This window comes from Apus apus, chromosome 11, assembly GCF_020740795.1.
Source record: "Apus apus isolate bApuApu2 chromosome 11, bApuApu2.pri.cur, whole genome shotgun sequence".
NCBI lineage: Eukaryota > Metazoa > Chordata > Aves > Apodiformes > Apodidae > Apus > Apus apus.
The window spans coordinates 19,918,992-19,944,715 of NC_067292.1; the positions used below are offsets into that span (position 1 = coordinate 19,918,992).

General features: G+C 59.0%; 3 protein-coding genes across 7 annotated transcripts in view; 2 read left to right on the plus strand and 1 right to left on the minus strand.

Moving 5' to 3' along the window:
* The window catches only part of PSKH1 (protein serine kinase H1), a 95,141-nt gene that overhangs the window by 44,750 nt on the left and 24,667 nt on the right, over window positions 1-25,724 (minus strand). For 2 of the 4 annotated variants that reach the window (XM_051629384.1, XM_051629386.1), the window contains exons 4-5: window positions 21,124-25,280; window positions 6,891-6,952 (exon numbers count right to left, since the gene is read on the minus strand). In XM_051629384.1, coding sequence (XP_051485344.1) covers window positions 24,963-25,280 — 318 coding nt within the window. In that variant the 3' untranslated portion in view covers window positions 6,891-6,952; window positions 21,124-24,962. Of the gene's footprint in view, window positions 1-6,890; window positions 6,953-21,123; window positions 25,281-25,724 lie in introns of those variants that run through there. The other 2 variants (XM_051629387.1, XM_051629385.1) reach the window with 1 other exon arrangement.
* On the plus strand, window positions 1,891-13,745 carry EXOC3L1 (exocyst complex component 3 like 1). Of its 2 annotated transcripts, XM_051629353.1 has the most exons (13): window positions 1,891-2,079; window positions 2,957-3,117; window positions 4,202-4,421; window positions 4,739-5,399; window positions 5,593-5,710; window positions 5,892-6,017; window positions 6,134-6,234; window positions 6,633-6,743; window positions 7,094-7,223; window positions 9,140-9,262; window positions 10,204-10,359; window positions 11,171-11,295; window positions 11,908-13,745. In XM_051629353.1, exons 1-13 carry the CDS (start codon window positions 2,037-2,039, stop codon window positions 12,092-12,094), a joined length of 2,262 nt encoding a protein of 753 aa, XP_051485313.1. In that variant the 5' UTR covers window positions 1,891-2,036; the 3' UTR covers window positions 12,095-13,745. The 2 variants fall into 2 exon arrangements, with proteins under 2 accessions (XP_051485313.1, XP_051485314.1); XM_051629354.1 differs by lacking the exon at window positions 9,140-9,262.
* On the plus strand, window positions 15,106-17,875 carry CTRL (chymotrypsin like). The gene is made up of 7 exons (XM_051629394.1): window positions 15,106-15,364; window positions 15,498-15,601; window positions 15,738-15,817; window positions 15,952-16,033; window positions 16,125-16,305; window positions 17,105-17,238; window positions 17,679-17,875. Exons 1-7 carry the CDS (start codon window positions 15,112-15,114, stop codon window positions 17,838-17,840), a joined length of 996 nt encoding a protein of 331 aa, XP_051485354.1. The 5' UTR covers window positions 15,106-15,111; the 3' UTR covers window positions 17,841-17,875.

The window sequence follows — 25,724 nt, forward strand, 5'->3', positions numbered from 1 at the left end:
AAACAGAAATGGTGCAAGTTTCTCAGCTTCAGCAAAAGGTGTTTTCTAAGTTTCATTCCAGTGTTAGTTGCTTTCCCAAAGGTAAATTACATGAAAAGTAGGTTGAATTTGAGTGAGGACATTTTTCTCCTCCTTTGTATCCCTAAAACTTAAGAATCTCTGGAAATCTGCTTCTTACCTAGTGGCTGTGAGTTTGAGGAGCCCCGAGGAGCAAGATGGAAGTGGCTTCGTTGGGTCTGATCTTGGCCATCAATCCTGCTCCATGTTCAGATCCCCAGATGGAGCCCAGTTCAGTCCCTCAGCTTCTTGGGCCATAAACCCCCCCAGGTGTCACTGGAAGGTGCAGAGACCTCACTTCTCTTCAACAAGCTACTCCTAACACTAGGGTGTATATAAAATAAAAACCCCAACCATGTGCTTCTAAGACTGGGATGCAAACCCAACATTCCATTTCTAGCAATCCCAGGTGCCAGAGGCACAGCCAGTGCCCCAGGCAGTGCCCAGCAAAGGACACCCTGCAGGAACCTGCCTTGGAGCAGGGAAAGCACCCAGGGGGTTGGAGGGTGTCTCATCTAAACCACCCCCTTGGCAGCAAAGACGAGGTCTGTGGGGGTAACTGGGCCTGAGGGATGCAGGGGGGGATAAAAAGGAGCCATGGGTGGCTGAGCCAGCCTGGGGCTGCAGAGCTTGTGATACTGTGCCCGTTGGGTGAACGGAGCTCATTATCATGTCATTATAATATTAAAAATCATAGCTTCGTGTCAAAAAGGTGAAGGCCCTTCCCCTGGGCCTGGCACAAACAGAGCTGTGACCAGGTTGGAGCTGCACGTGCAGCACTAACCAAGCCCCCCAGGGAGGATGGACTCGGCGCTCGCTGGCCGGGGCGCTGGGTGTGCAGAGATGTTGTGGGGCACCTCATGTGGCCTGTTGGGTGGTGGGGAGGCACCCAGCACCCAGCCGGGAGCAAACCTGCAGTGAAGAGCCAGGTCTCCTGCCCAAACGCAGTCCCTTTGTCTGGGTTTTGGGAGGGATTTGAAAATGGTAATAAAACCACCCGGTGATGCCCGTTCCCAAGGCCTGTGGCAGCCATTTCACCTTCTCTGGGGTGTGTGTGTGTGTCTCTGTGTGTGTAACTGTGTGTGTGTGTGTCTGTATGTGTAACTCTGTGTGTCTCTGTGTAACTCTGTGTGTCTGTCTGTGTGTGTCTCTGTGTGTGTAACTGTGTGTGTAACTGTGTGTGTCTCTGTGTAACTGTGTGTGTGTCTGTGTGTGTCTCTGTGTGTGTAACTGTGTGTGTGTCTGTTTCTGTGTGTGTCTGTGTGTGTGTCAGGGCCGGTGTGTGTCTCTGTGTGTGCCTTTGTGTGTCTCTGTGTCTCTGTCTGTGTCTGTGTGTGTCTCTGTCTGTGTGTGTGTCTGTGTATGTGTCTGTGTGTGTGCCTTTGTGTGTGTCTCTGTGTCTGTCTCTGTGTGTGTCTGTATCTGTTTCTGTGTGTGTAACTGTGTGTCTCTGTGTGTGTGTCTGTGTTTGTGTGTCTCTGTGTGTGTGTGTGTGTCTGTGTGTGTGCCTTTGTGTGTGTCTCTGTCTGTGTCTCTGTCTGTGTCTGTCAGTGTGTCTGTATCTGTTTCTGTGTGTGTAACTGTGTGTGTCTCTGTGTGTGTGTCTGTGTTTGTGTGTCTGTGTGTGTGTCTTTTCTGTCTGCATGTGTCTCCGTGTGTGCCTTTGTGTGTGTGTCTGTGTGTGTGTTTGTGTCTGTGTGTGTGTGTGTCTCTGTGTCTGTGTCTCTGTGTGTGTGTGTCTCTGTGTCTGTCTCTGTGTCTGTCTCTGTGTCTGTCTCTCTGTGTCTGTGTCTCTGTGTGTGTCTCTCTGTGTCTGTGTCTGTGTGTGTGTCTCTGTGTGTGTGTCTCTGTGTCTGTGTGTGTCCCCACCTCCGTCCGTTCCTGACAGGAGGACAATGAGGCCCTGAGGAGCTCCGGCTGCTCCGCTGAAGGAAACGGGCTCCGGTTTCCTCCTGCCGGCCCTGCCCTGGCTCCAGACCATGGGCATGTCTGCGGAGGACCAGCACGCCGCCAGCCCCAGAGGTAACGGGGACAGGGGGGCTCGGGGGGCTCCCCTCAGCCCTTTCCCCCCGTGGGGGGTGGCAGCCTGGCTATGCTCCGTGCTGGGGAGACCTGCTGCTCCGCCAAGCCACCCGCCGGCCCCGCTCCCCGCTGCAGGCAGGTCCCCCCGCAGGGCTGGGACCCGCTGTGGCCCTGGGTGACGTCCCCACGGGGCTGCGGGGACCCCCAGGCTGGGGATGGAGCTGGGGATGGAGCTGAGGATGGAGCTGGGGATGGAGCTGGGGGCGAGGATTAAGCCGGGCGCTGGGGAGAGGGGCTGCCACGCCTGGGGATGGGGCCTGGCGTGCGACGAGCGTGCTGGGGCTCAGCCCCTCCGCGCTGGCCCTCGGCACGGCCCCGCACCCTGCGCCGAGGGGGACGCCAGGACCCCCCCCACAGCTGCTTTTGGGGAGACCAGGAGCCTCCCGTCCCCAGTTCTGCTGCCGGCCAGAGCTGCCATCTCGCTATCCCTGCTGCTGACTCACTGCCGAAGCCCCAGCCCTGCCCAGGGCTGCCCAGGTGCCATCACACCAGCCCCCCCCAGACCACCCCACGCTGGGTCTGGGGGCAGCAATGGGGACGTGGGCTCAGCCCGGGGGACAGCCCCCACCGGCTGGCTGGGTGACAGCTCCTCGGGGCTGCCACGGCCGCTGTGACAACCCCAGGCTGCGGCAGCAGCACCTTTGGGTGGGGGGGCTTCTCCTGGAAGGACCCGCTTGCTGTCCCGCTTCCCACGCCTGGGTGTGCTTGGACATCCGTCCATCCATCCACGGCTTCCTGCCCCAGGCCTGGGGGCCCTTCCTGCCCTGCCAGGAGAGGCTCCGTTGTTGTGCTCCTTAACCCCTGGCTTCGTCCCCAGACGAGGAATGGCCGGAAGTGGAGAAGGCTGAGAAACTGGCCAGGGGAGCTGCTCTGAAATGGGCTTCAGGGGTGTTTTACCGCCCAGAGAACCTGGAGGGGCTGGGGCAGTACCGGAGCAGAGAGACACAGAGGAACAGCTCCATCCAGTCCCGCCTGAAGGTGGGTGTTTCCCACAGCCCATGGACACCCACAGCCTCCCCCAGGCAGCCATCCCAGCCAGGGACCCCTCTTCTGCCTCATGGCATCTTTTTTTTTTTGTCCTCCTGCTGGCAAATTCTTGTCCTTTGGCTGGCACTTGGTGGGAGAAATGCAAGTGTTTGGGGGAAAAAGAGGTGGTAAACTCCCTCAGCATCTCCTGGCTTCCCCTGGGCACTGGCTGAGGTGTTAAAATGAGTCTGCTGTGACCCCATCACCGTCCTGTCCCCACACCAAAGGCTTCCTCCTGGCTGGGAGGGGACAGAGAGCTCTAATCTTCCCCTCCTCATGGGAGAAAAACTTCCCTGCTCAGGGTAACCCTTTTTGCATAACCCAAGGAACATTTAACCTCAGGATCCCATCAGTCTGAGCACCACAACCTTCTCCTGATTGATTTGGAGATGGTTTTTCCTACCTCGCATGGGGCTGAATTGTCCAGGAGGCAACTTTTTTGAAGTGCTGTGGCCTCAGAGAAAATTACTGGCTTCTGGTGATGCTGGGTGACAGCCCTTCTTGGTTCCAGGAGCCAGGAGGTAAATGGGCAGACAGAGCATGGAGCTGTGGAAGCCACACAGGGGCCCTCTGGCCTGCAAATATTTTGCAGGAGCAAAGTAGTCTTTTAAAACTGAAAGGAGACATCTGGTTACTGCTCACCCTGCTGCCTTGGTCACCCCAAAATGGTGCCCTTCTTCCACCTCCTGCACAGCAGCCATCACCACCCACCCCATAAATAGTCACCGTGACTCAGTTTACCCAGAGCAAGGGGGGTGGGTGTGAAATGAACCATTCCTACTGCTGGAGCAGGTTTCCTGAAGCTGGGGGTATCTCGGGTCTGATGGGATGGGGTCATCATGGAAGGTCTGGGAGATAGGATGGCACGGTGGGAGAGGCAGATGTGCCCGTGTGGGGCTGGGTGGGAAACAGCTCATCCTCCCCACCTGAACAAAACTCCTGCTGGGAGGGAGGGCAGGGCTGGGCTGAGCAGCGGGCGGCTCCTCCAGCCTTGGAGAGCTTCTCCACCGCCCCTCTGTCTTCTTCTGCTCCCCAGTCCACCGTGCAGTCCTACCTGGAGGGGGTCAGCGTGGGGCTGGAGCAGCTGCGCGGGGCGGCGCGGGAGGCGCGGAGCGTGTGCCGGGAGCTGGGGGCCGCGCGCTGGGCCCTGCTGGACTGCGCCGAGCTCCGGCAGCGCCTGCGGCCCCTGCGGGCGCTGGGGGCCGAGCACCTGCAGCTGGCCTCGGTGGTCCAGCTGCTGCCCCAGCTCTTCTCGGGTAAGGCCCCAGCCCAGTCCACCTGGGTTCGGACGGGAAGGCGCCGGGGAGCTCCCCGGTCCCACCCCAGGCTCCAGGCAGGGCTGGGGGGTGAAGCTCAAGCGGGTCGCTCCAGCTTTGCCGGTCGGGTTTGGGAAGTCCCCGTGGATGGAGATGCCACCACCTCCCCAGGGCCTGGTCTGGCACGCTGCTCCCAGAGCCCCAGACCTCACACCCTTCTCCTCACCATCTCCCCGCTAACCCATGCCCGTCACCCCAGCGCCAACCTCCTTCACTCCCCACACCCAACCCTGGCATCTCTCCTCCCTCTCCCGCAGTCCAGGAGGTTTGTTCCCATACCCTGCAACTGCTCCGTGGGCAGCAGCTCCTGGAGGCCCACGTAGAGCTCATGATGATGGAGCACCTCCGGGATGACATCCTCTCCCAGCTGCACCTCCGCGGGCTCTCCAGCGCCCAGGCAACCGTGCTGTCCTACTTTGGTGGCCTGCAGGAGCTCAACAAGAGCCTGGCCAAGCAGCTGTGGGACATCGTGGGCAGCAGCTTGAGGCTGGTGCGTGAGGACCCGGTTCTCTTTGTCACCGCTGTCAGGATCATCGAGCGGGAGGAGAAAATAGACAATACTCTGCTCCTGGAGGGCACCTTCCTGCCCCCTGGCCGCCCCAAGGGCTGGAGGCAGAAGTTTTATCACGTTCTTCAGGATACCATCACAGGATCCCTCTTCCACGCTGCCCGCGCGGACGCTGAGGGGCCAGGGCTGGCCAGGCACCTGGCAGCGCTGCAGAAGGACATCGTGTCCCAGCTGCGTGTGGTGAAGGATCTGATGGTCCAGTGTGTCCCAGCTCACTATGACATCCTCAACGTCTGCACCGCTACCTACCACCAGACCCTCAGCAGCCACCTCCAGGACATCCTTCGAGAGAACCTGGACAAACAGGGGCTCTTCCTCCTCCTTGAGTGGGCTCTTCATGTGTATCACAGGTCAGCACCAACCCCAGCACCAACCAAGCGGGGGGGGGGGTTGTGGAGAAGAGTCATGTTGTCCACCAGCACGTGAGTGGGTTGGGACAGTGGCTGTAGCTGCCTGGGGATGACCACTGAGAGGACAAAGGAAGAGGTAGGAACTGCTGGCAAACACAGGTCTTCCCAGCTCTGTCCCACCTCTGCCCTTCAGCTCAGAGATGATGGGTCACCCTGACCTTCTCCCAGAAGTCGATGTTTCTTCTCTGGGTCCCTTGATGTCCCCTGAGCTTGTGGATCAGACAGAGAGGAAATACGTGGTGAAAGTCAAGGTGAGTGGGTGGGACAGTGCACATGCAATGGGGACCCAGTGACCACCACTGAGCCAGCACCTCCTGTGACAGCAACAGAAGACCATGAGGCCATGGAACAAGACCCAGGACTCACTGCTGTGCTACGTGCTGGGTCTCAAGGGAGTTGGTACCTGACTTCTTGGTGGGTGTCCATCCACAGGCTAGTGTGCTCGAGTGGATGCAGAGGACCTTGGAGGTTGAGTTCAAGGAGTGGTTCAGGGAAGAGGAACCTGAGACAGACCATCAAGGTTTCTTCCAGTCAGCCCTGCCTGTCATTGTCATGCAGGTGGGTCCCCAGCACCACGGGTGCTGCTGGGGCACAGCCATGCTGAGAGTCCCCAAAAGGGGGCCATGGCCTGCAGTCCCGTCCCCCCCCGATTCACCTCCACTCTCCCTTTGCAGATGCTGAATGAGAACATCCAGGTGGCCTCCTTGATCACTGAGTCTCTGCAGCAGAAGGTCTACAACATGGCCATGGAGGAGCTGGAGGCATTTCTGGGCCGGTCAGTGGAGCCCCTCGCACCCCTCCCCATCCTCCCAGGCCCTGGGTCCTGTGGTCAAGCCCCGTAGGCTGATGGTGGAGACCTGCCATGGGGCACCCAGTGCTCATCCTGCTCACAGAAGGCTCAGCAGCTCCTCCACCTATGGGGCTACTGTCTCAGCTCCCAGGGCTTGCTGCCCCAAGGCCTCCTCCAGTAGCACTGGGCTCTGCCTTTCTGAGGGCTCCAGAACGAGCCCCACCATCCCACCCTTCCCAACAACCTGTCACTCTCCGCTGCTGGCCAAAAGAAAGAGCCAAGAGAGTTGGGAGGCCTGTCAGAGGTCCACATACCCCCTGGAGCAGCCCAGCTCCGGGTGCTTGTGGTGAGAAGTCCCTCAGGGCTGCCTCTCCGCCCTGCAGCCTGCGGGACGCCCTGGTGCGCTGCGGGAAGGAGCACCAGAAGGACCGAGCCCTGCCCAAGCACTACACCTCCTACCTGCTGGCCATGCTCAACAACAACCTGGCTCTCAGGTAACACACACCAGCACCTTGTAGCTCTTGTGGAAACCCCACCACCCACAAGGGAGCCACGTCCTCCCCATCCCCTGGGGACTGGTGCCACACTTATAGAGTCATGGAATGGTTTGGGTTGGAAGGGACCTTAAAGATCATCTAGACCCACCCCCTGCATGGGCAGGGACACCTCCCACCAGCCCAGGCTGCTCCAAGCCCCATCCAACCTGCCCTTCAACACTGCCAGGGATGGGGCAGCCACAGCTTCCCTGGGCAACCTGGGCCAGGCTCTCACCACCCTCACAGCACAGAATTTCCTCCTCATCTCTAACCTTCCCAGACTGCCTGTCCTCTCTTCTCTCCCCCAGCTCCTCTGTCTCCTCCCTGCACCCCGACTCTGCCCGCAGAGAAGTCCCCGCATCCCTCCAGGCTGCCCTAGACAGGACTGAGAAGAAGGCCTGCCAGCTGCTGCTGGAGGAGCTGCTCCTGGACCTGCAGGTAGGTTTCTCCACAGCCCCCGAGGCTGGCAGAGCTCCAACAAACTCCAGCAAGAAGAGCCCTCCTGCTGCCGGCCCCGGGCACGGGTGTGTTCCTGCCCAGGGTCCCCACCAGGCACCCGTGGCCCCGCTATCACCCTGCAGACATCTCTGCCAGCCTGGCCTCAGGGCTGTGATAACCCCCTGGAGATCAGGCCATGCCTGTCACCAGCCAACACCACCACTATCGGGGGGGCAGGTGGCCCGTGGCCTCCAAATCACAAGCCAACAGAGCCCAGGAGCCACAGCCCACCCCCCAGGGCCACCTCCTGCTCCTTTTCATGGCCACAATCCAAGAGGAGGGAGGCCACGGCCATGAGGAGGATACAAGCCCACGTCTGAGTGTCCCAGGGTTTCCTGCCAGAAGAGTCAAATTTAGCTTTCCTGGAATCTGGACCGAAGCTCAGGAATCATGAACTTCGTTGCTATTTGGGGATGGGACACCAGGAAAACAAAAGAGCAGCTGAAGGCCAAAGCCCTGGCAGGCAGGGAATGGCTGCAGGGAGACAGGCAGGGGCAGCAGGGCAGGAGGAGGTCAAAGCACCAGGTGATGTCTGCAGGAGGGAAGAGGAGTGGGAATTAAAACTGAAGTCACAGCGGGACGGGTGTGTGGGGAGCACAGGTCTGGGGCTGCCCACCACAGGGCATCATGGCCCAGAGAAACCCCAGGAGAGCCACTCTGGGTGCCAGGGAGGGGTGGCCCCAGATGTGTTTCAGAGAGCCACAGAATCATCTTGGTTGGAAAAGACCTTCAAGATCACCAAGTCCAACCCTTCCCCCAGCCCTGCCAAGGCCACCACTGCCCCGTGTCCCTCAGCTCCACATCTCCAGGGCTTTGAAATCCCTCCAGGGCTTTGAAATCCCTCCAGGGATGGGGACTCCCCTCCTGCCCTGGGCAGCCTGGGCCAGGGCCTGACAGCCCTTTTGCGAAGTAAATGTTCCCTAATATCCAATCTATAGAGTCATTTTGGTTGGAAAAGGACCTTTAGGATCTCACGGAAACAGTCACACTGGTTTCAAGATGCATTTACCAAGGAACTCCCCCCATCCCCCGCAGAAAGGCAGCCCTGGTTTAACCAGAGCAGCTCCCATCATTCCCTAATCACAGAACAACAGGGTGGTGGGGGTTGGAAGGGACCTCTGGAGAACATCTAGTCCAAACCCTGCTAGAACAGGATCACCTACAGTAGATCCCGCAGGAACACATCCAGGTGGTTTTGGAATGTCTCCAGGGATGGAGACTCCACCACCTCCCTGGGCAGCCTGTCCCAGGGCTCTGTCACCCTCACAGCAAAGAAGTATTTTCTCATATCCAGGTTCAACCTCCTGTGCTCCAGCTTGTGCCCATTGCCCCTTGGCCTGTCCCTGGACACCCCTGAGAAGGGTCTGGCCCATCCTCCTGACACCCCCTGTAGATACTGACCAGCACTGATCAGATCCCCCCTCAGCCTCCTCCTCTCCAGCTGAGCAGCCCCAGCTCTCCCAGCCTTTCCTCACAGGCAGATGCTCCAGCCCCCTCAGCATCTCAGTGCCCTGGGATGGACTCTCTCCAGCAGCTCCTTGTCCTTCATGAACTGGGGAGCCCAGAACTGGACACAGTGCTCCAGATGTGGCCTCACCAGGCAGAGCAGAGGGGCAGAACCTCCCTGACCTGCTGGCCTCACTGTTCTTGATGCCCCCCAGGAGGTCACTGGCCTTCTTAGCTGAGGGCCATGAGGACCTCCAGACCACTCTTCTCTTCTTCATGGTAACCCTGGGCTGGCAGTGGGGGCTTGGGGGGGGTTGACAAGGCCAAGGGGACAGGCAGTGGCCGGGGGGTGTTGTGCCACCCTGCAGCAGGGGCAGGGCACCCAGAGCTGCTCCTCTTGGTCCTTCCAGCCCCTCTGCCTGCAGCTGCCTTCCCGCAAGTGGCTCTCGGGGTCCCAGCTGGTCAGCAGCATGTGTGAAGTGATCGACAAGTACACCAAGGACTTCTCCCACCTCAGGAAACCCGTCTTCACCGTACGTTTGGGGCAGGAGTTCCTTTCAGTGGCTCCTTGATTACAGGACATGGAGGTTGGGTGGTTGGGTGCCCTGCTGGAGTGCAGGATGCAGGGAGCATGGTCACTGCTGGGATTGCTGGAGAGCTTGAAGCCGCTGGAGCAGCCTGAGGACACCATCACGCAGAGATGTTCAGGGTTTCCCCCAAATTCAGCTATTTTCTCTGTCCCTCCATCCTGGGCACTTTCCAGAAGGTTGTCCCCATGGCTTGGTGGTGTATCCAGCCCCTTTCCCACCCAGGCAGTTGTGCAGTGGCAGCCCAGAATCCCTCCCTGTCCTGGGCTAGATCAAAAGAAATGTGGCCAGCAGGGCCAGGGAGGGATTCTACCCTCTGCACTCATGAGACTCCACCTGGAACTGTGTCCAGTTCTGGAGCCCCCAACGTAAGAAGGTCATGGAGCTCCTAGAGAGAGTCCAGAGGAGGGCACGGAGATGATGGAAGGGCTGGAGCAGCTCTGCTCTGGAGACAGGCTGGGAGAGTTGGGGTGTTCAGCCTGGAGAAGAGAAGGCGCCAGGGAGACCTTAGAGCACCTTCCAGGGCCTGAAGGGGCTCCAGGAAAGCTGGGGAGGGGCTTGGGACAAGGGCAGGGAGGGAGAGGACAAGGGGGAAGGGATGAAAACTGGAAGAGGGAGATTTAGGTTGGACATGAGGAGGAAATTCTTTGGTGTGAGGGTGGTGAGAGCCTGGCCCAGGCTGCCCAGGGAAGCTGTGGCTGCCCCATCCCTGGCAGTGTTGAAGGGCAGGTTGGATGGGGCTTGGAGCAGCCTGGGCTGGTGGGAGGTGTCCCTGCCCATGCAGGGGGTTGGGACTGGATGATCTTTAAGGTCCCTTCCAACCCAAACCAGTCTGGGATTCTATGCTTCTACCCCACACCCAGCACTAACAGCTCCCTCATACCCAGGTCCTGCTGATGGAGACCGAGCTCCTGGTGACCAGCCAGTACCTACGGGCACTCATGCAGAAGAAGATGGTTTGCAAGAGCGCGGAGGAGCGGGGCCAGCTCTGCCAGCGCCTGCTGCAGGACGCCACGCAGCTGCGGGAGCTCTTCTGTGGCCTGGTGAGACCTCCCTGGGACACGGGAGGGCAGGACCACCATGCCAGGAGCTCCTCATTCACCTCCATCACCTCCCTGCTCCCTTCTAGCAAACAGCACTGGGGGGGAGGGGGGTTCCTCAGCCCACCAACGAGATGTGGCTGTTACATGTGGGAGGTCAAGATGAGAGTCCAGAGGAGGCCACAGAGATGATCCAAGGGCTGGAGCAGCTCTGCTCTGGAGACAGGCTGGGAGAGTTGGGGTGTTCAGCCTGGAGAAGAGAAGGCTCCAGGGAGACCTTAGAGCACCTTCCAGTGCCTGAAGGGGCTCCAGGAAAGCTGGGGAGGGGCTTGGGACAAGGGCAGGGAGGGAGAGGACAAGGGGAAAGAGATGAAAACTGGGAGAGGGAGATTGAGGTTGGACATGAGGAGGAAATTCTTTGCTGTGAGGGTGGGGAGAGCCTGGCCCAGGTTGCCCAGGGAAGCTGTGGCTGCCCCATCTCTGGCAGTGTTGAAGGGCAGGTTGGATGGGGCTTGGAGCAGCCTGGGCTGGTGGGAGGTGTCCCTGCCCATGCAGGGGGTGGGACTGGATGATCTTTGAGGTTCCTATCAACCCAAACCATTCAGGGTTGGATTGGGGACCTTCCACCCCACCCAGCACAGGTGGGTGAGGCTGCACGGCCTCAGCTCACCTCAGGCCAGGCTGACCCTGATCAGTGGGACACACCAAGTGGGGAGACACCAGGTCCCACGAGGGCACTGAGGAGCAGACTGCAGTTCACCAGCCACCGTGGTGGCCTCCTCCCAGCCTTGCACATGGCTGCTCTCCCTCCCAGGGTCTGGACAGGAGCCAGCAGAGCCTGGAGGCCATTTTTGCCCTGCGGGAGCTGATCTGCCTCAAGGACCCTGCACTGCTCAGCCTGGAGGTGCTGGGCTTCATCACCAAGTACCCTGACATCAGGTGAGAATCACAGAACTGTTTGGCTTGGAAAACACCTTGAAGATCAAGTCCAGCTGTTCCCCCAGCCCTGCCAAGGCCACCACTAACCCATGTCCCTCAGCACCACATCTACACGGCTTTGAAACCCCTCCAGAAAAAGCCCAGCACAGCTTTCCTGCAAGGTGGGGTAGGCTTGGAAACATTAAGGTTGGAAAAGATCTCTAAGATCCTCAAGTCCAACCATCAACCCAACGCCAACTAAACAAGGCTGCCCAGGGGAGCCCAGGGTGGGCTGGACCCCATGGGGCTACAGCTCCAGAGCAGAGACCTGGGCTGTTCCCCTCTCCTCCGAGGTTTCCTTTCCCTCATGCCCCAAATTTGAGGGGTTCCTGCAAAGTCCCAAGGGCAAAGATGGAATGGACAAAGCAGTTCTGTGGGGTGGTCACTTACCTGGCTTTGGTGGCCAGACAAAGCCTGGGAAACCACAAACCCCAGCCCTCAGCTCATCCCCCCAACCCTCAGCTCAGCCCCCCCAAACGCTCCTCCCCCCAACCCTCAGCTCAGCCCCCCTGTCCCCCTGGAGGTTGGTGGCTCCAGGCCCAGCAGCCCCCCAGCCTCACCTCTCTCTGCCAGTGACGAGCACATCTCCACCCTGCTGGATCTGCGGGGAGACGTCTCCAGGGAGGTGCGGCACGTGGTGCTGGAGATGATGGGGCAGCACCCCCAGGTCCTGCCCCAGTCCTACAGGCCCATCTTCAGCACCATCCTGGTCCCTGCACCGGAGCTGCCCTTCTGCCTGGGCAAGGGCAAGTGTGCCTGACACTGCCCCACGGACCTGCCTGCCCCCCACGGACCTGCCTGCCCCCCACGGACCTGCAGACCACTCAGGACATCTGCATGGATGGAGGTGACACGTGGGGTGGAGGTGACACGTGGCATCCCTCCTGCACAGCATCTCTCCCCGTGCTGGGGACAGTCTGGGGATGTGCCATCCTCTGGCCTCCCCCAGCAGGCTGTCCCCTGCCAGCACCAGCCCCAGGAGAGCTGCTGAGGAGATAGATAACTGGTTGGCTGGGGCAGGCAGGGCTGCTCAGGTCTGGCCTGCAGGAGAACGAGGGGCCACCAGAAAAGAGCAGGAGTCTGCACAGTGGGGGTGAGCCCAGGTCTCCGTGGGGCTGGAGAGATGTTTGGGGTTCCCTGAGTATCACAGAATCACAGGATCACAGCATGTCAGGGCTTGGAAGGGACCTCCAGAGACCACCGAGTCCAACCCCCCTGCCAGAGCAGGACCAAAACCAGGGCAGGGCACTCAGAAAGGCATCCAGACAGGTCTGGAAAGTCTGCAGAGAAGGAGCCTCCAGCAGCTCTCTGGGCAGCCTGTCCCAGGGCTCTGTCACCCTCACAGCAAAGAAGTTCTTCCTCATGTTGAGGTGGAACTTCCTGGGCTCCAGTTTGAATCCATTGCCCCATGTCCTGTCCCAGGGCACAAGTGACAAGAGCTTGTCCTGCCTTCTTGCTGCCCTCATGGATTGATAGACATTCATTAGATCCCCCCTCAGGCTTCTCCTCTCCAGACTGAACAGCCCCAGGTCTCTCAGCCTCTCCTCCTCAGGCAGATGTTTGGTGTATCCCCACAGCCCTCTGAGCCAGGGTGTCCTGGCCATGGAGCCTGTTACCACCCTGGAGCTCTGCTAGACCCAGGCTTGCAGGAGGGTTTGAGGTGAGGTCTTCCTCAGCCCAGAGGGCTGGTGTTGCTGCTCCCCCAGCCTGGGCCCTGCAGGGATGGTGGAGAGCAGCCCAGCTCAGCGTGGCTGGCTGCCACACAGGAGAAGGGCACAGGGGGTCTCACCACCCTGGGTGGTGCCATCAACCCTGTCTCTACCAGCCTGAGGGGACAGCTCTGAGTTCCTGACCTGCCCAGCTCTCTTGCCAACATCCAAGACAGTGCTGGAGTCCTTGATCCTCCACCTCCTGGAGAAGATGAACTGGGTCATGCCTGGTGTGTTGAGCACCCTCTGGGACCAGCTCCCTCCAGCACTGCCCTGGGCACTGCCTTTCCACCCTCTGCTGCTGTCCAGCCCTTGGTCACCTAACTCCCCAGGTGAAGATCAGGAGCAAACCCTGCAGCCTTGTGCCCAGCCCTGGCAGCACCCTGGGGACCTCCACACTCCACCATGCTTGTGGCAGGCCTGGTCCTGCTGTCCTCGTGTGGCTCTACCACCAGAAATAAAGGCCTGAGCCCTGCAGCCCCTCACCAGCGTCCAGGCTCTGCTCCCCAGCAGGTCAGGGATGAGGGGACGTGGGTGGCACAGTGGGATCCATCCCCACACCCAGCGTCACCCCTGGGATGGTTCCCCGCACCTGCTGCCAACCCGGGAGGGTCACCCAGAGGCTGATGGTGCCACTGTGGCTCATCCCTGTGTGTCCAGGATGGTGATGGGAGGTTTGGGGGAACCCTGCTGTTCCCCAGCACACGGCCCCAGGGTGGGGGGTCAGGCAGCTGCAGTGGGGGGGATGCTGGGGGGGTCACCCTTGGCTCAGGGAGGTGTGTACTGTCCTCCTGGGGCTCATGGTGTGCTCACCCACTCTGGCCATGGCTCCCAGCTGCCTGGGAAGGTGTCTGTCCCATCCAGCTGGTCCTGGGGACATGCTCACCTGCCCAGGGTCACGATCCAAGTGGTGTCCCTGGACCCTGGGAATGTCCAGCTGGGACCAGTGTGGCCCCAGCCCAGGGCTTCAAGGCCACAGCCCTGGTGCCAACAGATCTGAAACAGCCCTGGGGACAGGGTGACCTCCCACGGCCCAGGCACCAGAACCTGTGCCAGCAGTGCCCCCAGTGACGTGCCCACCAGCAGCCCCCCGTGCCCCAGCACAGCCCTGGGTCTCTTCCCATTCAGCTCCACAGGCTGCAGTGAGATCTGACCCAACTCATCGCAGTGACAGCCTGAGCACCCTGGGCTGATTCTGGTATCAGAGAATGGGTTGGGTTGGAAAAGACCTTTAAGATCATCGACTCCAACGAGATGTTCCACTCCCTTAATCATCCTTGTGGCTCTGTGCTGGACTCTTTCAAGCACTTCCCTGTCCTTCCTGAACTGAGGGGCCCAGAACTGGACACAATATTCCAGATGTGGCCTCACCAATGCAGAATAGAGGGGGAGGAGAACCTCTCTTGACCTACTAACCACACCCTTTCTAATGCACCCCAGGATGTCATTGGCCTTCTTGGCCACAAGGGCACATTGCTGGCTCATGGTCATCCTCCTGTCTACCATGACCCCCAGGTCCCTTTCACCTACACTGCTCTCCAGCAGCTCAGCCCCCAACCTGTACTGGTGCATGGCGTTTTTCTTCCCCAAATGCAAAACTCTACACTTGCTCTTGTTAAACTTCATCAGGTTTTTCCCCGCCCAAGTCTCCAGCTTGTCTAAGTCTCTCTGAATGGCAGCACAGCCTTCTGGTGTGTCAGCCACTCCTCCCAGCTTGGTGTCATCAGTCATTAACCCAACTCTACCCAGTTTAGTGCTAACCCATGTCCCTCAGCACCACATCTACAGGGCTTTTCAACACCTCCAGTGATGAGGACTCCACCACCTCCCTGGGCAGCCTGGGCCACCTGACAAATCTTCCTGTGAAGGAACTTCTAATATCCAACCTAAACCTCTCCTGGCACAACTTGAGGCTGTTTCCTCTCATCCTATGGCTTCTTACCTGGGAGAGGAGCACTTCCCTCTCTTACAACCTCCTCTCAGGCAGCTGCAGAGCCAGCAGGTCTCTTCTGTGCCTCCTCTTCTCCAGGCTGGGCACCCCCAGCTCCCTCAGCTCCCCCCCCCCTCTATGACTTGTCCTCAAGACCTGGCAGCACATTCCCATGTCCCCACTTACCTGGGGCACAGTAGGTGCCAGGTGGCTCGTCCCCACTGCCCGCAGCTGGCAGAAGGCAGCAGGGGGGACCTTGGCCCTGCCTGGCTCCAAGCCACACGGCTCCCAGCTGCCATAAAGCTGGTGGCCCTGGGGACAGAGCCACATCGTCCCAGGATGGCGTTCCTGTGGGTCGTTGCCTGCCTGGCTCTGGCCAGCGCCGTCTCAGGTAAGCGCTGCCCGGGGGTGCGGGCAGGTCCTGGGGGTGCAGCAGGGCTGGGGCACCTCAGGGAGGGTGACACGGAGCCACCGGCAGCCCCGAGCTTTGGGGGTGACCCTCACGCCCCCCTCTGCCCCCGCAGGCTGCGGGGTGCCTGCTGTCAGCCCCTTCCTGGAGCAGAGCGAGAGGATCGTCAATGGGCAGAACGCTGTGCCCGGCTCGTGGCCCTGGCAGGTGTCCCTGCAGGTATGGAACTGTCCCCTGCACCCCGTGGGGACACAGCCAGCTGGGAGGGGGGCTGTGGCACCCTCTGCCTGTCCCTGGCTTTGGGGGGACACTCAGCCTGCCCTGCCCCAGCTCTCCCTCCCTCTGTCTCCCCCAGAGCCGCACAGGATCCCATTTCTGCGGCGGCTCCTTGATCAGCCAGTACTGGGTTGTCACAGCCGCCCACTGCAACTTCAAGTGAGAAGCCCTGGCCACCAGCCCGGTGCCACCAGGGAGCCCAGCAACCCACCCCACGTCCCCTCAGGACCCAGGTGCCGGGTGGCAGCCCCGGTGCTGCCCACCACCCCCTGACTCCCTTTTACCTCCTGCAGCCCCAACGCTCACGTCGTCGTCCTCGGGGAGTATGACCTCTACTCCAACGCCGAGCCCATCCAAGTGAAGACCGTGAGCAGGGTGAGCCGGGCTGAGGCGGCTGCCCTGGGCGGCTGGGGCAGCAGCTGAGCTCCCAGAGGGCAGGGCTGAAGCCCGGGGTGTGTTTCCACAGGCCATCACACACCCCAACTGGAACCCCAACACCATGAACAACGACATCACGCTGCTGCGCCTCTCCTCGCCCGCGCAGCTGGGCCCCCGCGTCTCCACCGTCTGCCTGCCCCCCCCCAACATGGCCATACCCAACAACCTGCAGTGCGTCACCACCGGCTGGGGACGCACCAACCCCAACTGTACGTGCCCCTCCAGCCACTACCTGGGGTTCTGCAGGGCCTGGGGGGGGTGACACCGAGTGGGGAGCTGGGCAGTTGAGTGACTCTGGGTGTGCACGTGTGGATGTGTGTGTTGGTGCAAGCGTGGGAGTGAGTGGTTGGGAGGTGGGTGGAAACGCCAGGGCCATGGAGATGATCCCAGGGCTGGAGCAGCTCTGCTCTGGAGACAGGCTGGGGGAGTTGGGGTGTTCAGCCTGGAGAAGAGAAGGCTCCAGGGAGACCTGAGAGCACCTTCCAGTGCCTGAAGGGGCTCCAGGAAAGCTGGGGAGGGGCTTGGGACAAGGGCAGGGAGGGAGAGGAGAAGAGGGAAGGGATTGAAACTGGAAGAGGGAGATTGAGGCTGGACATGAGGAGGAAATTCTTTGCTGTGAGGGTGGGGAGACCCTGGCCCAGGTTGCCCAGGGAAGCTGTGGCTGCCCCATCCCTGGCAGTGTTGAAGGGCAGGTTGGATGGGGCTTGGAGCAGCCTGGGCTGGTGGGAGGGGTCCCTGCCCATGCAGGGGGTTGGGACTTCAAGATCTTTCCAACCCAAACCATCCTGGGATTCTCTGGCTGCGCTCAGGCAAACACCTGCCCATGCTGGGGGCTGCCTGCACCAGACAATCCCACCCCAGGAAGGCACGGAGAGGGAAGCTGCTTGCCCAGCAGCACCCGTGTGTCTGGAATCACCACAGGAGCGCGCCCAGGGTGCCCGTGTGCTCCCCCAAGCCCCGGGAGACCTTCCAACCCTGCAGTGAGTTAATGGTGGTTCTTTCCCCCAGCCCAAGCCCTGGCCACACGCCTGCAGCAGGTCACCGTGCCCTTGATCCCCACGAGCCAGTGCATGCAGTACTGGGGCAACAGGATCACCAGCTCCATGCTCTGCGCCGGTGGGGTTGGAGCCTCCTCCTGCCAGGTAGGGACTTGGGCTTCTGCTGTGCTGTGGGGAACACAGGAGGAGGAGACATGGGGTCTGGCATTCACGGAGCCAGCTCCAGCACCTGGCAATGTCCAGGGGTGTGAGGGACCAGTTTGAAGAACATGCTGGGACCACGGGAGGAGGAGACATGGAGTCTTCCCAGAATCACAGCATGTCAGGGGTTGGAAGGGACCTCCAGAGACCCCCGAGTCCAACCCCCTGCCAGAGCAGGACCCCAACCAGGGCAGGGCACTCAGAAAGGCATCCAGACCGGTCTGGAAAGTCTGCAGAGAAGGAGCCTCCAGCAGCTCTCTGGGCAGCCTGTCCTTGCATCCGCGCAGCCAGAGGTTGAAGCTCCAGCCCCTGGCAACGTGCAGGGCTGTCAGCGACCAGTTTGCCTCCCGTGCTGGGACCAGCAAGCAGGGGCTTCTCCGCAGGGCGACTCCGGGGGACCCCTGGTTTACAGGAGCGGCAGCGGCTGGACCCTGATCGGCATCGTCTCCTGGGGAACCACCAACTGCGATGTCCGCACCCCGGCCATCTACACCCGCGTCAGCAACTTCCGCACCTGGATCGACTCCGTGGTCGCCCGGGGCTAGAGAAGCTGGGAACACCCCCCTTGGCAATAAAGCATCAGCAGCTGCTCGTGCCTCCTGCTGCCTCCGGCTCCTTCCTTCCCTCCGGGCTCAGACAGGGCGGCAGGTGCCCGGGGACACCCGCTGGTGGGGTCACCCTCTGCTGAGCCCCAGCAGCTCCCAGCGCTGCAGCTCAGTGCCCAGCTGGGACCCACTGGGGACATGGGCAGCCAGGACATCCTGGGCAGAGGAGGAGCAGGGCTGGCAGCAGCTGCAGGGCTGCTCGGGGGGGCTTCCCATGGCACCTGCCCAGGGGCCACCTGGGGGAAGGGACCTGCAATGGTCCTGCCACCGACCCAGCTGTGCGGTCTCCAGTGTGTGCCAATCCCACCAGGGAAGGAGACTGTGGAGCTGCAGCCATCTGGGAACCATTGAATCATAGATTGGTTTGAGTTGGAGAGATCTTAGAGCTCATCCAGTCCCACCCCCTGCATGGGCAGGGACACCTCCCACCAGCCCAGGTTGCTCCAAGCCCCATCCAACCTGCCCTTCAACACTGCCAGGGATGGGGCAGCCACAGCTTCCCTGGGCAACCTGGGCCAGGCTCTCACCACCCTCACACCAAAGAATTCCCTCCGCATGTCAAACCTCAATCTCCCTCTTCCAGTTTTCATCCCTTCCCCCTTGTCCTCTCCCTCCCTGCCCTTGTCCCAAGCCCCTCCCCAGCTTTCCTGGAGCCCCTTCAGGCACTGGAAGGTGCTCTCAGGTCTCCCTGGAGCCTTCTCTTCTCCAGGCTGAACACCCCAACTCTCCCAGCCTGTCTCCAGAACAGAGCTGCTCCAGCCCTCCCATCATCTCTGTGGCCTCCTCTGGCCTCTCTCCAGGAGCTCCATGACCTTATGCTGGGGCTCCAGAGCTGTGCACAGTTCTCCAGGTGGGGTCTCACCAGAGCAGAGGGGGGAATCACCCATATCTATGTGTTTAGTGCCCATCACTCACGTGCAGGAGGAGCAGCAGCTCTTGGTCCCACACAGATCCATGAGGCAGGAGTGACAGGACACAGAGAATACACTGACATGTTGAGCAGGCAGAGTACGCAAAATAAATAACTCTGTACACTCTAATAATTAACATTACAGACTAATTACAATGAGTTCAGACCTCATCCTATGAGACCGTCCTTCGTGGACTCCAAAGGCAAATCTGGATCCTTCTGGAAACTACAGGGACACCACCAGAGTCACTTCCAAACTGTTCCAACCCAGCAGAGGGAAATGGGTGACCAAAAATAACAGCGAGGTCCGGAAGAGCTGCCGGGCCCCAGAGCTTCCCGGGAGGTGGTTTTTCCGTAGTGAAAGGCAACAGGAAAACTTCTGGGTGTCCACAGGGGAGCTGCTCGTTTCCTACAGGCACCTGGTGGGGGTGGGATCTCTCCCAGGTCCAGCAGACAAACTCAGTGCAACTGGTTCCTGCCACAGCAGCTCTCCTGTCCCCCAGGGGTTCTGCAGCGCTGCCCTGCAGGACAACAGGAGGAGCTGGCACCAGGGAGGCTCCTCAGGGACAAGGGAGGCTGGGAGGCACCAAGCCCTGCTGCTTCACATGGAATTTGTGTTTGCAACCTCAGGGCGCAGCACAGGCAGAGCTCTGCCAGGCCTGCACCCTCCTCCCCAGCACCCAAGAGCTGCATTTTTCATCCAGGCTGAAAGAGGAGAGAAAAGCACCAAAACCCTCCCCCGGGGGTGGGGCAGGGAACCTGGGGCTGGGAATCTGGCCCTGAGAAGTTTAAGGCACTTGGTGGTGTTTTCCAGGGTGAAGCTGAGCCTGGGTCATGACCACCCTCCCTGCAGACCCCAGGGCTCAACCTGCTGCCAGAAAACTCTTGCTGACTCCTGCAGAAGGTGTGATCTCCCTCCCCCACCCAAAGCCCATCCCTGGGCTGCTTTGCTTCATTTAGGAAAGGAAATTAAATTGAGATATTTATTTACTCTGCCCCAAACCCTCCACAGCTTTAGTAGCATCACTTAAAGCAGGAATGTGGCCCCACACAGACTCCAAGAGGCCTGTAACTGCCCTGAACTCCTTGTCCTGTTTTGTACATCATCCTGAGCTGAGCCTGCACTCTGGGGTCCTCAAATGGAGCCTCCTCCCACCTTCAGGGCACCATGGATGCTCTCCCCTGGCTCCAGGACTTGCCAGGGCTCCTGAAGAGCCAGATCCAGAGCTGCTGCCCAGCAGCTGAGCTAACCACCATTCCCATTCCAGTCTGGGCGTTCCATAGTTAGAATCACAGAATCATTAAGGCTGGAAAAGACCTCTCAGATCATCAGGTCAACCCAACACCATCACTGACCAGATCAGGACTTCAGCCAAACAGTTGGGTAGAATAGGGCTGAGGAATGGAGCAGGGTATGAGGACAAGCAGGAATTACCAGAGCAGAAGCTCCTGACCAAAGAAAACACCCCCGTGTCAAAGAAGTTCAGAGTTTGAGGGTTTATCATTTCCAAAACAAACAGGTCCCGTGGGCTCCAGCCTGTAGCTGGTTTCCTTATCACTCCTGAAGGGTCAGAACCCTTCAGTCTGGGCTGGTTCTCCTCATGGGCTACAAACTGTCCCTCATGGAGGCCTGTGCCTTTCCAGGAACAACAGTCCAGGAACTGGCAGGAGCATCCAGATGCTATCACCATCTGGGGCTTAAACAGCACACATTTCTTCTGGGTTGCAAGAAGGGGGGTTTCTGCCACCACTGGGATGACACATGAAGTTTTTTAGAAGCCTGAGGAAGGTGAAAAGTAAATCAAGCATGGAAAAGTAGCTGCTCCTTTAGCAAAATGCACAGCTTACTGGATGTACTCCAAAACCCTGGACATGAAGCTTCACAAGCCTGCAGACCACCTGATGTTGATTCTGGAAGACCTTTTCATAGTCACCTCCAATAACCTTCCAAAAAAACCCACCCAAAACAAACCAAGGAACCAACAGGCCACATGCTTTGAAGCTGTAATTCCCTCCCTGAGGAGAGCAGCCAAAGCCCCAGGACAAAGTGATGGAACTGTTTCCCACAGCACAGCTAAGTTCCAAAAGACAAACAACTGCAATTCCCTCTGCTCCTTAAATCTGCTCTTCCCTGAAACAGGATCTGCTGGGAAGCAACACCCTGAGCTGCTCCATCATGTCTTGTGATGGGAGAAAGTCATAGAATCCCAGACTGGTCTGGGTGGGAAGGGATCTTCAAGATCATCCAGTCCCACCCCCTGCATGGGCAGGGACACCTCCCACCAGCCCAGGTTGCTCCAAGCCCCATCCAACCTGCCCTTCAACACTGCCAGGGATGGGGCAGCCACAGCTGCCCTGGCCAACATGTAAGTCCCAAACCTACTGGTTCCAGCCTCAGCACCTTTGGGCTTTTCTCTTTCCTAGTGCCCCCCAAGACGTGCCCAGGGTGCTGCTGAGCATCTCCTGGACACACTGGTGGGGTGACCACACTTGTCTTTTCCCCAGCATTGAACGTCCCTTCCAGTGGCTGCACAGGGACTCACACTCATCCTGGGCTGACAAAGCTGCTCTTTGGGCTCAGGAGAGGAGAACATGAGGCCACCTTGGGCAAGCTGGGGAACATCCAGAGCTGCAGGTCTGGGCCAGGACCAGCACTCAGCACCCCAGCCCCAGATTCTTCTTGGTAAGAACATCTCAGCCAGAAGCAGTGGGAAGGTGACCCAAAGAGGGCTGTGCTGGGACACGGACACACCAGGATTTACCACTAGGGGTCATTCCAGCTTTGTTTCCGTTGCCTGAACAAGAGTCTGGAAAAATAAGGGACTTGGGGGTCTGGGGCCCAGCTCAGCAATGGCCTGGAACGTGCAGCTGTTACCTGCCCCCTCCTGGCCAGTTCTGCACCAGGGGAACTCTTCCAAAAACCACCACCAGCCAAATTAGGAACCACCATTAAAATCCAGGGAAGGAGGGAAAAAAAAACAAACCAAACAAGAAACATTTCAAGAGACTTTAACTTCTAAAATCCCCAAACAAGGCACTGCTGGAAAGTGGAAACTCCTGAGACTTGAGATAAAAGAAGAGCTGAGATGTTCCTGGGGGTGTAGCCAAGGGCAGCTGATGGAGATCATTGACAGGGAAGAGCTTTGCAGAGGACAGACTGAGGCACCTCAACTGCTGCTCAGAATTAGAGCCCCCTGACTGTCCCCACCCCAGATCCAGCTGAAAATGGGCCACGACTGCAAGGAGAAAAGCAGCCCAGGAATTGGTCTTGAGCTGATCACTGAGTCCAACTGCCAAGGCCACCCCTGCCCCATGTCCCTCAGCACCACATCTACAGGGCTTTGAAACCCCTCCAGGGATGGGGACTCCAGGGCCTGACAACCCTTGCCATGAAGCAATTTTCCCTAATGTCCAATCTATATAATAATTTTGGTTAGCAAAGCCCTTAAAGATCATATGATGGACCAGTGCTTAAAGGGTGTTGAGTTCCAGAGGACTTGGCTCAGTTCATCAGGCTCCTGACACAAGCAAAATATCTGTTTTTAAGGCTAAACATGCAAAATAGTCCGGGGAGAGCCATGAAAAGCATCCAGGAGTGAAGAGAGGTCACAGTGTCTGGCTGGGATGCTTGGAACACGCAGAAGACTCTTAGGAGTGATGGCTCAAAAGCAGAAGCCCCCTGAGAGAGCATCCTGCCCTCTTTGAGGAACCATTTTCCAGTTGGTACACATCTTGGAGCAGCTGCTGGGGCAGAGCTGTTTGGAGAAACAAGAGGGGAACCCAACTGTTCATGAAGCAAAACATGGCAACCTGCCTGGTTCAGGCACTAGCCCAGGTTGCCCAGGGAAGCTGTGGCTGCCCCATCCCTGGCAGTGTTGAAGGGCAGGTTGGATGGGGCTTGGAGCAGCCTGGGCTGGTGGGAGGTGTCCCTGCCCATGCAGGGGTTGGATCTAGATGATCTTTAAGGTCCCTTCCAACCCAAACCAGTCTAGGATTCTGGGATTTGTCAGAAATCACATCTCAGACACAGCTCCTGGTGATGAACCAGGAAAAACCCCATGAGGAATAAAAGAAGCTGAAGAAGTTCACAGAAAAACATCCAATTGTGAGTAATTCTGTGCTGACTGTGAATGGTGATGGAAGAAAGCCTGGGCTATGGTGGGATGGAAGAAAGCCTGGGCTATGGTGGGATGGCCACTCAGAGACAGGGCAGCCTGCAAAGGACCCAGAGTTTTCATCATAATATGCAAAACTTGGCAAAGGATTTAGAATCCCACCCCTGCTCCACATACTGTTTGTCCTCAGGTGTCCTCCACAGTGGTCATGGCCCATCCCAGCTTTGGGATCTGAAGCACATCCTTGGAAATTTCCTTTTTCCCTCTGCACAGAAAACTCAAGTCTTCTCCCACCACAGTTGTCTCCTGACCTGTGGCCAGTGGAGCCAGAGCTCCCTGGAGCTGTGAGTGACCACTGAAGATCTTGCTGGCACCACACCTCGGTGGCACAGGCACCAATCCGGGGTGGAAAGGCCATGCTGAGCTCTCCAGCACCACCTTCCCTGAGAGGTCCTTCCCAGAAGGCCCCACATCACCCACCCAGCACAAGGAAACCTGACAAGCAGCTTTTTCCTGTTGGATTTAAGGCACCTCTAACAGCTCTGAGGGGTTTGTACAACATCTCCAGGGCATTAGCACTGCTGACACTCTACAACTGGACCTGTGTGACTCCAGCCCCTACCCTGATGCTTTGGAACCATTTGTGGCCATCCCAACAGCTCCCACCACCACTTGACTGTCCCAGAGCAGGGATGGGATGGCAGTACCAGGGCAGAACAGGCAGGCAGATCAGGGCAGCCCCAGATCTGCAGACAGGGAGAAATCATAGAATCATGGAAGCATCAAGGTGGGAAAAGACCTCTGAGATCATCAAGTCCAACCCAACCCCACCCCACCAACTAAACCATGTCCTCAAGTGCCACATCCACATGTTTTTTCAACATCTCCAGGGATGGTGACCCCAGCACTGCCCTGGGCAGCCTGGGTCAGGGCCTGACAACCCTTTGGGGGAAGAAATTGTTCCTAATATCCATTCTGAACCTCCCCTGGGCAACTTGAGGCCGTTTCCTCTCATCCTATCACCAGTTATGTGGAAGAGCCCAACCCCCACCTCACTCCAACCTCCTCTCAGGCAGCTGGAGAGAGCAAAATCCAGTTATATTCCAAAAACATTCCAAAACCTGGAGCCAGCGAGGTTTTGCTGAAGTGACAGGGTGGGTAACACCTGCCTGAAGGGTGACAGGTCACAGACATGACAGGGCCACCTCACAGCAAGGAACAACAAGCCCTGCATGGGAGACACTGCTCTAGCTGCAAAGAGTGGAAGGATAATTCAAGGGAGACAGGAAGGACCCCCAAAAACCTACCTAGGACACCTCTCTGTGGCCCATGAAAAGGGACAGTGACCCCCTTCCCAGCCCTTCATGAGGAGGACCCTCCCAGCCCAGATGAAGGTACCAGACCCCAGCTCCAAGCCCGCTGTCATCACACACCATCCATGTCAGCAGGCACTGGGCAGCACTGGGGGGACCCTGCAGCTTCCCAGTCCAACCGCCCTCTGGCATCTCCTAGAAGCAGGATGAGGAGGAGGTGGCACCACTGGGTGAGATGAGTCAGAGCTCAGAGCTCTCCTGCTTCCACCTGCATGTGACTCATGCCAGCTTCGAGGCACCACCACAGAGGCTGACTAACCCAGCTGGGCACGGGGGTCCACCTCATTTTTCCATCCCCACACGCATCCCTGCCCGCACCTCCACTCAAAGGGGGTATTTGGCCTTCCCATGCAAATGAGAGAAACTTAACGCTCCGGAATTAATAAATAACTATGAACAACCAAGCTCCTGGGCTCCAGAAAGAGCTCTCCTCCCCAGCCTGGCTCCTGAATTTGTGGGATCACTTGAGGCTTGGAGCCCACGGGGGCTCCCCTGTCACCTGCGCCAGACCCCCCGGCACCGGGACGAGCACCACGAGGCTCCCCGGGCCCCAGGCGGGGCGGGGTGGGGGAGGACACCTCCTCGGGGATGGGCTGGGACACCTGGACGCTCCTCGCCGAGTGGAGGCAGAGCAGAGGCGGCGGGCGGGCGGCGGGGCCCGCGCTCAGCCCGTGTACTGCTGCTGGTAGCGCAGGTTCAGCTCCCGCAGCTCCCGCTCCCGCACCCGCCGCGACTTGTTGGACTTGGTGGAGCGGCTGGAGCGGGTGGACTGGGCGGACTTGGTGCTCTGGCAGCGGGAAGAGGCCCTCTTGAGGAGGTTTTGGGAGATGGAGCGGTGCAGGTTCTTCATGGAGGAAGAGGCTGCCATGCTGACCACCCAGGGGTGCTTGAGGGCCTGCAGGGCTGTCATCCTGTCGCCCGGGTCCACCGTGAGCAGCCGGTCGATGAAATCCTTGGCCAGGTTGGACACGCTGGGCCAGGGCTGAAACACAAGAGAGACAGGACATCAGGAAGACATTCCTGGCTGTGAGGGTGGTGAGAGCCTGGCCCAGGTTGCCCAGGGAAGCTGTGGCTGCCCCATCCCTGGCAGTGTTGAAGGGCAGGTTGGATGGGGCTTGGAGCAGCCTGGGCTGGTGGGAGGTGTCCCTGCCCATGCAGGAAAGTTGGAACTAGATGATCTTGAAGGTCCCTTCCAACCCAAACCAGTCTAGGATTCTATGAATGAAACATTCCAACAGAGCTTCACTGATTAATTCAATCCCCCCATCCCCAAAAGGTGCTTTGGGACATTCCACTTCTTATGTTCCCTCTTTCACCCTCACCTCTTCCATGCTGTATCCAACAGTATCTGCCCAAGGTGAACGAGCCACAACAACATCAAGTGAGAGGGAGAGGCTGAATTAGTGGGAAACATCTACACAGAGGC